This window comes from Brassica napus, chromosome C4, assembly GCF_020379485.1.
Source record: "Brassica napus cultivar Da-Ae chromosome C4, Da-Ae, whole genome shotgun sequence".
NCBI lineage: Eukaryota > Viridiplantae > Streptophyta > Magnoliopsida > Brassicales > Brassicaceae > Brassica > Brassica napus.
Window position 1 is genome coordinate 46,248,880 of NC_063447.1, and position 12,112 is coordinate 46,260,991.

Below are 12,112 nucleotides of genomic sequence, written 5' to 3' on the forward strand. Positions count from 1 at the left end.
TTCACGACATTCTGGTTCCCGAAAACTAGAACACGCAGCTTTAGAAAGCACACCTCCAGGAAAGCAACCCAGAACCCGGAAAACAACGACAAAAGTGAAGGTACTCACCGAAGTTCAGACTCCCTAGAGCCTAACTCTACGAGTACCTCCGGAGGCACCATCCAGACCTCGGAGCCACTTGTCTATAAAGTCCAAACAAGAAGCCGCACCGCTCTTAAAAACGCATCTAGGAACGCTACACAAACCACAGGGGATAACGAGGAAATTGGAGATATTCCTCAGAACCCAGAACCTACTCCAACGAATATCTCCGGGGGCACCACGGCACCAGGTCCCGAACAGGAATCTCCCTCCTCTCTTCACAACAAAGTTGTAGGGAGAGAAGACTGGAGAATACCGATCATGGATTACATCCTAGAGGGAAAAATTCCACCCAACAAGTGGGAGGCTCGAAAACTCAAAGCCTTAGCAGCAAGATACTGTATAATCGAGTCAGCCCTCCACAAACGAAGTGTCTCCGGACCTTACCTAAAATGCGTTCACGGCCTAGTAGCTATGAAACTCATGAAGGAAATGCACGACGGTTCCTGTGGAAACCATTCCGGAGGCAGAGCCTTAGCCATCCGAATAAAAAGACAAGGCTACTTCTGGCCTACCATTATCGCAGATTGTGAGGTCTACTCCTCATCGTGCGACAAATGCCAAAGGCATGCACCGATCATACACCAACCAGCGGAAAAGCTGTCTAACATATCAGCTCCCTACCCATTCATGAGGTGGTCTATGGACATTATAGGTCCATTAGTACCTTCAGGGAAAGGAAAGAAGTTACTAAACCTCCTGGTCCTAACCGACTACTTCACGAAATGGATTGAAGCTGAAGCTTTCCAACAAATAAACAGATTCGAGGTCGAAGGATTTGTTTGGAAAAACATCGTATGCAGGCATGGCGTCCCATACGAAATCGTAACCGACAATGGAGGACAGTTCATATCCCACGACTTCAAAAGTTTCTGCGATAAATGGAACATCCGCCTCACCTTCTCATCACCTCGGCGACCTCAAGGGAACGGACAGGCGGAGGCTGCCAACAAATCAGTTTTAGCAAACCTCAAGAAACGCCTAGGAGCCCAAAAGGAGCTTTGGTCGGAAAAACTACCCGAAGTACTATGGGCCTGCCGAACCACCCCACGAAAAGCTACAGAGGAAACTCCCTTCTCCTTAGCTTACGGGATGGAAGCTGTCGTCCCAGCAGAAACCACCGCAGGTAGCCTCAGACGGGAGCTCTGCACCTCAAATCCCGCAGCTAATAACCAGCTCCTGATGGATAGCCTCGACCTGATCGAGGAAAGACGAGACCAAGCCTTGCTTCGCATTCAAAATTATCAGCAAGCAATGGCACGACACTACAATTCCAAAGTAAGGCCCCGACAGTTCGCCGTAGGGGACCTAGTGCTTAGGAAAGTGTTCGAAGGAACAAAGGAACCGGGAGCTGGAAAGTTAGGAACCAACTGGGAAGGACCCTACCGAATTATCCACATAGTACGACCCGGAGTTTACAAACTCCAGAAGGTACGAACCGGGGTACCTGAAATCCGATCGTGGAATGCCACGAACCTCAAAAGATACTATCATTAGGTACCTAAAACCCCTGAACTACGTTTGGCTTGATCCCTTGACTGGGTACGTAGGCAACTCCGTCATGAGTGCAGCCCCAACCTCTTCTCACCAACCTCCTCACCTAAGCCAAAGGGGCAGGTGTTACCAAGAACACTTAGCCTAAAAATAGTTACTGTGTAAATAATCTGAATCATGTATTCTCTGATATCTGATATTAATAAAACGATTGATTCAGTTTCATAAACATCAAAGGTCTTAAAACCCTCCAAGAAAATTTAGGTCCCCCTAAATCGGGACCTAAGCTCAACAATCTCGAATACATTCAGGTCCCTAAAAACCTGAACCTAAGGTCTTAAAATCCTTAATACACCCAAAGGTCTTAAAATCCTTAATACACCCAAAGGTCTTAAAATCCTTAATACACCCAAAGGTCTTAAAATCCTTAACATAAACCAAGGTCTTAAAATCCTTAACAATCAGGTCCTAAAATCCTTAACATAAACTAAGGTCTTAAAATCCTTAACAATCAGCAAGGTCCTAAAATCCTAATCAAAACCAAAAGGTCTTGAAACCCTTATCAAAATCGAAAGGTCTTAAAATCCTAAAGAATCAGGAAAATCCTGAAATTCCTCAATTCCATCCGTTAAACTTCAAAGGCCTCGAAGTCCTTCGAATTAACTCAGGTCCCTATGAATCTAAATCCAGGTTCCTACGAACCTGAACAACCAGGTCCCAGAACCTTTCGAATCGGACTCAGGTCCCCGAGCTAAAATCAAGAACTTCTCTTTAAGGTTATCACGACCGAATATCCATTAAGCTAAATGCTTATCATAAATAAAGACTAAAGGTCCTAATCCGACTCAACGATGACGGCACACAACTCATCTGAGATTCGCAATCACTATGATTAAATGAAACGAGGTTAAGTTCAAAAACTTAAAACAGAAATAATAGCCACGATTTAAACATAAGAAAGGGTTTAAAAACCTCCCCAGGCTATTGAAATCCAGCAAGCGTTAAGGTTTAAAGGCCTCCTCAGGCACTAAGTCACAAAACATAACGAAACAAAGCCCTTAGGCCGAAGTCTTAAAAACACAAAACATAAAGTTAAAAGAGCCGTAGCTCTCAATCTTCCTTCTCTTCCTGAATCGGATCACCAGCACCGGCAGGAACTCCCTCATCGACCACATTGCCGTCACCTCCTATTGCTGCCTCGACTGGAGCTAAGTCAGGAGCCATCAAACCCAAATTAGAGCCATACTCCCCAGAAAAGGATGGATTAAACATGTTAATCTCGAAAGTACCTGAACTCTCCGAGATCTGGGGAAGAGGAAGCTTGCTGACCGAGAAGTCAGAGACTTGAGCCTTCTCATACGCAGTTGTCGCTTCTGGTAATAAGGCCACCAATTGGTTGTACTCCTCTTCAACGCTTTGGATCTTGTTGTTCAGCATATCCTTCAAGAGGTCGGCATTAGCTTGGAGCTCCTGAGCGTACACCAAAGCGTCGACCTCATCTTTCTTCCTAGCAAACTTCTCCTTAACACAGACCAGGATCTTGCCGTAAGCTTCGGCGACTTCTTTCTTCCCTTCCCTGACAGCCAGCTTGACTTCAGCTTCCTTGTTCTTCTGGCTATCCCGGGATGAGGCAATGAGCTCACGTACTTGATGCTCAGCTATCTTTCGAGCAGCCTCTAAATCATTGATCCTCCTGCTCTTCACCTGGATATCGAGCTTTTGACTCTCGATCTCTCCTTGCTGAGCATCGGCCTTCGAGCCTAGCCTCGTCACTTCGGCTTCGAGTTCAGAAATTCGAACCCGGGCTTGGTCAAGATCGGTTTTGGCTGCCTTAACCATCTCGGTAACCTCAGCAAGTTCACCAGCATTGGGGGCAGCACACAGAGCATTCTCAAACCTGAGCTGGGCCCTGTTAACAGCCCCAGCCAACTGCAATAAATCCAAAGAAAATATATATATATATCATCGTCTCCAAAGAATGTAAACAAATAACAGATAGAGATCACGTACCTGACCCATACAGTGGGCAATATCGAGATACTCATCTCGGTTAGTCAGGTCCTTGAGCGCTGGAAGGGGACATCCCACGCTCTTCAGGTGCCTCATTATCGCAGCTAGGCCCCAAGAGTCATCCAGGATCGACCCAGGCTTCGAATGGGTAAAGCTCCACCCAACAGTCCCTCCTCTAGAGGACGAGGAAGAAGAACGGATGGAAGCTCCGCCCTGATCGATCCTGGGCCTCTTGTGTCTCGACGGCTCGATCTCAGAGGTACCCTTCGGAGCCTGGTAGTCAGCCTCCGGCACCTGGACCTCAGGGAGAGGAGCAGCATCCTGAGCTACAACCTCAGTTGGAGTAGTCTCGACAACAGGTTTGGATCCTCCGTCGTCCAAAACTTCCTTCATTGAGATAAGGAACGATCCTCCTTGGTTCCTGTCGCTTCCACGAGAAGCACTGGCAGCTTTAGAGGGGTTACCCCTAGAACGGAATGACGGTCGCAGAGTCATGTCACCTGGCTGAGACTTTTCAGTTCCCGAAGCACTAGCACCAGTTGAGATCGATACAACCGAATCGCCTGCCGAAACTGGAACAATGGAAATCCTTAAGTTTAAAAACTTCAAAGCGATAAAATCATTGAAAAGGTTCTGACAAGAACTCACTCTCAAGGTTCTCAGCAGGAATGGGATCTTGGAAAGAGGCGTTGTAGGTATCTGGGAATCTGGCTGCACTTATTCGAGAAGTGGTGTAGGCCACCCAGGTACAGGGACTCTGTTGCAACTTGCGGTATAGAGCCCTGGTGAGCTTGGTAGAGAGCTTCGGGGGATCTTCGATTTCTGCAAGTAAATCAGAGCAAAAGGTTACTCGGCCATAAATGAATAAAACAAAAAAAATATCCCTAGAATTCCTAACCAGATGGATTAGTCCAAGTGACCCTAAGGTTCCGACCCACAGGAACCGTCGAAGGATCAACTTTAACGTAAAAATACTTCTTCCTCCAGTCATCATCACTACTAGAGAATCTGAAGATAACATGATTGGGACGACTAGGGAGGTAGTAGGTCCCGGTACCACCCTCCTTAGAGGCGCTTTCCTTCAGGGAAAAGAGGCTCATAAGTTCGGTAAGACCGACGCTAACCCCCTCCTCTTTGGACCTAGTGATAAAGCCGTTTATCACCCGGATAACCGAGGGACAGAGTTGGGAAAGGGCTAACTGATAATGATCTAGTAGATCAAGCAGTAGGGTCGGAAGAGGAAATCTCAAGTGAGACTTGGAGATGTACTTCTCATGGCAACAGAACCAACCCTCCGGAGCGGTCTCGGGGGTTTCGTCAGAATTACAGGCACGGCCAAGCTCCTTTTGGGCGAGAGCTTGAACCATGAGGTTAACCACGTCTTGATTTTTCAGCAACGAAGGCGAGTGAGGACTGCTCCCACTAGAATCGTCTTTCTTCTTCCGTTTAGAAACTCTGGTCGCGATTGCCTCCCTGGCTGTCTTTTTCCCCTTCCTCATCTTGGCTCCGATTTCTTGCTTAACTTTCAGTAGTTTAGCTCCAGAAGCAGAGGGAGGCATCCCGGATTCCCCGGAACCTTCTTTCGGATGATCCATAGTATGGGAAGGTTAAGGAGAAAATCGATTGCAAGGTTTGGGAGAGAATTTGCAGAGAAAAGTAACGAGGAAGATAAAAAAAATCGCAGTAAAATAAAGAGAGAGAAGTTACCTTGAAAACCGAACGGAGGCGTGGAGAAAGTGGAAGGCTAGCAGTTAATGTTCACCGCTTTATATCCCATCACCTCTCGAGATTCGGAAAAGTCATTTCAAACCCTCTCCATCTGAACCATAGATTCTGCCAAACGTAATAAAGACCGTTAGATCGAGTAAGCTGAATCTAAATAGGATAAGAACTAATCATTATCTTAACGAAAAGATAAGATCGATAGCTAGATTCTAGCTTCCGAGACAAAGGATTTTATTCGGAAGCTGGGGGCAACTGTTGGACCCGAATATGACCCTCAGGTGAGGTACCGATAAGCGTGAGCTAGCATGTGGGTTGCGATAAGCCCATCATAACAAAGGGAGCTGAAAGCCGAGCTGACGACTGGACCTGGGAGACATCATAGCAGAGGTCACGACAGAAAGTGAGCTAACACCTTAAGAGACTCGGTCAAGAGGAGCCTAAAGCGAGCTCCGTAATTGAAGCCAAATATCTAGGAGAATAGTTGAAGGGTTGCCAACGAAACCTAGACTATATAAAGATGGAGAAGATAAAAGACAAAGTGGATCTCTTTTCCATATATCAACTTTTGTACTAGATTAAAAGCATTACGTATTCTTTAGCAATCATCTCAAGATACATTCCTTTGTATTCATCATCTTTCAACTCATCAATAAAATCATATTCATTCTTCAAGTTTATTTACGGGATTCAGCCCACGATTCTCATTCATCTCTCTTGACCTAACCTAAATCTAAGAAGTGAAACCTTGTCTCTCACACACGTGAGGGGGAGATTGAAGACATCAAGTTGTTCCATGATCCAAAGCTGTATAGGAAGCTTGTGGGGAAGCTGATATACTTGACCATCACTAGGCCAGACATTTGTTTTGCTGTGAATCAAGTGAGCCAGCATATGCAAGCTCCAAAAGAGCATCACTGGCGCATGGTGGAGAGGGTTCTCATGTACCTGAATGGAACTCAAGGACTTGGTATATGGATGGGCTGCAATAAAAGCACTGAAGTTGTGGGTTATTGTGATGCTGATTGGGTAGGTGATAGAGCAGACAAAAGGTCTACAACAGGCTACTGCACTTTCATTGGAGGAAACATGGTTACTTGGAAGAGTAAGAAGCAGAAGGTTGTATCATGCTCTAGTGCTGAAGCTGAGTATAGAGCTATGCTAAAGCTTACCAACGAGTTGGTATGGATCAAAGGGATTCTTAGGCACTTGGAGATTGAGCAAGCAACACCAATGACTATGCATTGTGACAATCAGGCGGCTATTCACATTGCTACAAACTCAGTGTTTCATGAGAGGACAAAGCACATTGAAGTAGATTGCCACAAGGTAAGGCAGATGATAGTCTTGGGAGTGATCTTGCCATGTTATACAAAAAGTGAAGATTAGTTGGCAGATGTGTTCACCAAGGCAGCAAGACAAAAGACTATGAAGTCCATCCACATCAGATTGAGACTCATAGATCTTGGGAAGAGAATGAGCTGATCCCCTAAGTCATGAGGTCTTTACTCTTTTTCTCTCATCAATGTTTTGCCCCAATGGTTTTTCCTTGGTGAGGTTTTTAATGAGGAAGATCTCATGGCTATCCAAGCTTAGACTTTCACAAAGCTAAGCTTGAGGGGGAGTGTTGAGATGAGATCAATATATGGGAAGAGAAAGACATGAGGAGTTGAGTATGATGAAGAAGCCGTACATGGCGTAGTAATACTAGTTACCCGAGTAACTTCCAAGGGTTAAACCAAAGTTACCCTAGTTATCCTAGTATACTAGTTATACTAGTTACCCGGGTAACTTTGGATGAAGAAGAGAAGCCATATTCCCTTTGCTAAGGCATCAGACCGTTGCAAGGGAAGATGAGGCACGTATGACAGGCTGGAGAAGAGCTGGATAAAGCAAAAGAAGTTTTATGCACAAGGAAGAAGCTCTTTGGATGGTTTGAATTAAAGCAAACCTTATCTCTTGTAATAGTGTCTCTTTATAAAACCCTCATCCTAGTGTTGCCTCCTCATATATATTGTAAACTCTGATCAAATTAATAATTAAGAAGTTTGGGATTATCTCTCTAGACTCTCTCTCTTGTTCATGATGATTCTTAAATACTCTTAAACATGATTACTACCTAATCTCTCTACAAATCTCCCATTAATCTTCTCTAATCTTCCTTTAATCTCTCAATACCTACTATATTCTCTAAAATCATAAGATTAGCATAAGTAGAGAAGCCCTTCTCACGGTATTGTTGTTGTAACAACACATTGCTTGTGTGGAAGGTGGAAAAGGTTTTCTCAAGCATATCCTTATCTGTTATATCCTCACCACACAGTTTCAATTTCGAAACTATTTTAAACAAGGCCGAGTTATACTCGTCCGCGGACTTGAAGTCCTGGATTCTGAGATTCCTCCAATCATATCTAGCCTTTGGTAATAACATTGTTCTCTGGTGATCATATCTCGTTTTCAACTTTGTCCAAAGGTCTAGCGGATTCTCAATAGTCAAATACTGTTCTTTGAGACTCTCAATAAGATGATGACGTATAATTAATATCGCTCTGTATCTATCATTCTCACTTGCATTATTGTTCTCGGTGATACATTCACCGAGTCCCTTAGATTTCAAGATGATCTTAGTATCAAGTGCCCATTGCAAGTAATTATCTCCAGAGAGATTTAGGGCAGCAAAATCCAAGTTGTTGATTTTCGACATCTGAAATCATATGTTTCAATCTTAGGATTATAATGTTCAATGTTCTATATGATGCAATCAAGATAAGCTAAACGGATATGCAACAAGCCGCACGACCAAAAGAGATATGATGCATACATGTATGATGCAAACGCAAGCCGCACGGCCAAGACAAGGGATGATCAATCTTATCAAACGGTTTCTATATGATCTTAATGCAATCGGTTTATACATCCTAGCAACATGGTTTCTAAGAGATCATGGAAACATGAAACCTCAATCAAATAATCAAGCAATGCATCAAGGGATTTAGTTACTATCAACCTAACGATCATATTCAATGTGATTAATGCAATTAGGGTTTCAATATTAACAAGGCCGGTCGGATTAAGTTTTAAACAAGATGAGAACTAATCAATCTAGGCGATTTCAATTTCAAGATAACATTCTATTGGTTCATTAATTTAATCAACCAGATTCAAGTATGAGATTAAGCAATCCTAGCAATCGGTTCTATGTGATTATAATCAGATTCAAAACATTCAATCACATAAACAATCAAATCAATTTTGATTTCAAATTAGGGTTTGCATGGTATGCAAGGTGCATATATGCGGCTAGGCAATACGTTAATAGGGTTTCAATTTATATCAAGCAATTAGATTCAATTTCAAGTTTTAGGGTTTGGATTTATTGCCTTAGAGTTTGGTTATTAGGTTTAGTTTTACCTTAACCTTAAGATGGGTTGAATGGACCTCCAACTAGAGAAGAACCGCGAACGGATTGCTTGCTGATCGTCGCGAGCTGGAACTGATCGGGTCGCGAGCTGGAGCTGAGATCGTCGAATGGTATCGAGCTGCTATCGGGTCGCGTCGAGCAGGCTGAGATCGCGAGCTGGATGGGATCGGGAACGGGTTGAATGCGGGATGAGATGTTCTCGATCGGGTTTTGGTTCGCGATCGGGATGGGGTTATCGCCGGCTAGGGTTTAGGGTTTTATCGTCGGGATTTTGTAGCTTAGGGTTCTTAGAGTAATCGTGCTGATAACGTTTTGTGAAACTAGAGAATATAATATGTATGTTCTTATTTCTATATTATTCATAAACATAAGAAACTCTTTATATATAGAAAAATACAATAGAGATAAAAGTAAACACAAATATGGAAAGACTAGAATATGAAAATAGTACAAATCATAGATCTATAAGGAAAAGGGAAACTAGGATTTCTATTTCTCTCTAGCCGCAGTCTCTCTCTCTCATGGCCGCCGACTCTCTCTCTAAGTATTAGCCGGTTATAGACCGGACCGGTTATTGACATCTACGATACGATTTATAACAAACTTTTTTAATACCCAAATGAAACATGTTTATTAGAAGAACAAGATAGGGCATTAATTAAATGAAATGGACCGACCATGGTTGTATGATGTTGGAAAATCAAGACGTGGCCTTAGTTTACTGCCCAATTTGTCTCTGTCAGACAGTCGACTATGAACGCCAATTGGATGCATTCACGTATTAATCTACATTCTCCATTTCAAATGTTAGAATAGCATTAATTTAAGCCGATCTGGGCAAATCAATTTCGGATCACTGAATCTGTTGTAGGTCAACTGCGAGTTAATAGGTTAATGAACTTTTTTTTTTTTTAACACTGTTTCTTATTGAACCACATGGACAAAAAATCCAGAGTATTACAAAAAATCAAAGCATAAAACCATACCAATAGGTGTGTCAAGGAAACATAAACGCACTTCACACATACGAAGACAATAGTCTCATGATGGTGTGCGTTCGAATAGAAGGCTGCAGGAGAGGCTAGTGCTTCTGCAAAAATTAAGGATTGAAATTATTCACCGTCTCTACAATGGAAACTCATCAAGAGAGCATTGGACAATTTCCAAAATTGATGTCTTCTTGTTTGTTTCTAAACCATGAACTTGAATCCTTTAAACGGTTTGGCTCTTCTATTATCCACATTAGCGGCTTGAAAAGAGCTTAGCTTATAAAGATTCATCTCAAAGAGGTTAATCCAACCAATTCGTTAACAAAAGAGAATGAAATTCCATAAACGCCAAAGACCACAAAAAACAATCTGATAGTAGACACACTGCTCCAGTAATACTGAAAAACCCAACACTTCCAACTTCAGGACCACCATGAATGGACTCAAACAGGCTGGAAACACAGCCTTTGCATCATGTGTGATGCACCATGGCTTAGGATCGAAACATCACCATCTGCTCGAGTAGAGGCCAGAGAAGAACACAGTCTTTAAATTCCATAAACATCCTCTATTCCAAGCCCCAAGATCTGATTGATACCCGACAGAGAAACAACAAAAACACTGAGAGAAACAACACAAGCGAGCTCCGATGCAAATACGACACACCGAACACGGCCTAGAAACCAAGATATTGAAACTAGATCCATGATATCAAGTGGACAAGCGGGCTAGCTACTCCGTCGATCAAAAGATCCGGGACCTCCATCATCATAGCAGAGAAGTTTATGACCAAGGTAAGAACATTCAACCAAATCGCTCTAATCGTGCTACTCCACAACAACCTTCATCAGACCAGAATAGATGAGACTAACGAGAGCCTTTCCTGGCGATGGCGAGGAGCGCCGACAGCCGGAGAAGCTAGGATCTCGCCAAGAAGTTTGACGACGGCTGAAAGGTTTGGGAGAAAAAAAAAATTAGATGAGAGAAATTTAAAGCTTGGATTTTTTTTGGGGTTAATGAACTTTATATATGTTATATTTCATCTATAGTTTAAATATATGATATTTAATAAAGTGATTAAATATTCTAAATTAACATTAAACCAACAAATTAGTAAAACAATAACAAATCATGATGAAAATAAACTAATAGTGCATCACATCAACAAATCAACTAGTCTTGGTTAATTTTATCACCATTTTACTCACTTCCTCAAATAATATAATTAATGAAGTTTTAGTCAAATATAAAAATCACATATAACATACTTTACTCAACATATTATATAATAAACATGATAGTGTTTAATTATACTCCGATCGGATCGGTTCAACCAATAAATTTGAATCGCGTGCCCACGAGGTTTTTATGTCACCAAATTAATAACTAGCAAATTTATCATTGAACTTGTACCGGATTAGTGACTGTATAACCAGGTTTAATATTATATATTAAAACAGAAGTCACGATTTTAATTCATGTATGCTTTTTTTGTAAAATAAACCTAATTGACATATTCTTAAAAAGTCATGTTACATTTAATCTATAATCTTATCATTTAAATTTTGGGCATACCAAAAAATTTTATTGGACTATCAATAATTGGATTTAAACAATAGATGATTCATTGGATTTATAGATAGTATAAATTAAATAGATATAATTTATTGTTGTAATACTATACCTCCATATGTTAATTATTTAAATATTTGTCGATGTTAAATTTTAAAATTATGAAGATTTTTTTTGAATAACAAAAATCATACTCCATCTGTTCCCAAAAATAAGATTTTCTAGAGTATACATGTTTATTAAGAATTTAATAAATGTTTATAGTTTAATTTATTTTTTATTTTATTATACACTTTCTAATAACTTTCAACCAATAAAATTTAATCAATTCAAATATTCTCAATTATTGTTCCTCAGAAGTATAAAAAAGTACCTTAACAATATAAAAAATATATCTTTGTGGAACAAGAAAAAAATCTAAAAAATCTTACTTTTGGGAACGAATATAGTATTATCTAACAATGATTAGTCTTTACTATCTTAAACCAATAAAAACAAATTTCAACCTATATAGTTTATTTTAAAAATTAAACAAAAACTAAATGTTTAATAATTTACTCGATAATATAAATCTATGAAGCGAAAAGTTTAATTTTTTAAAAACTTTATAAATTTGTGAAATGTTACAATATCTTTGAATATGACAATCTTATATATTAAAACAGAAGTCACAACCTTGATTCATGTGTGATTTTTTTTAAAATGTACCTAATGGACCTATTCCTAGAAAGTCATGTTACATTTAATATCTAATCTTATCATT

General features: G+C 40.9%; 1 protein-coding gene across 4 annotated transcripts; it reads right to left on the bottom strand.

Moving 5' to 3' along the window:
* Positions 1-2,506: 2,506 nt before the first annotated feature.
* On the bottom strand, positions 2,507-6,122 carry LOC125586288. Of its 4 annotated transcripts, none has more exons than XM_048756221.1 (4): positions 4,294-6,122; positions 3,646-4,217; positions 2,925-3,564; positions 2,507-2,837 (listed from the first exon to the last, which is right to left on the bottom strand). In XM_048756221.1, the coding sequence occupies exons 1-4, from the start codon at positions 4,664-4,666 to the stop codon at positions 2,746-2,748; spliced, it is 1,677 nt and encodes a 558-aa protein (XP_048612178.1). In that variant the 5' UTR covers positions 4,667-6,122; the 3' UTR covers positions 2,507-2,745. The 4 variants fall into 4 exon arrangements, with proteins under 4 accessions (XP_048612178.1, XP_048612177.1, XP_048612179.1 ...); XM_048756220.1 differs by having other exon boundaries at positions 2,507-2,843; positions 4,294-6,112; XM_048756222.1 differs by having other exon boundaries at positions 2,507-3,564; positions 4,294-4,467; positions 5,353-6,106.
* Positions 6,123-12,112: the final 5,990 nt, after the last annotated feature.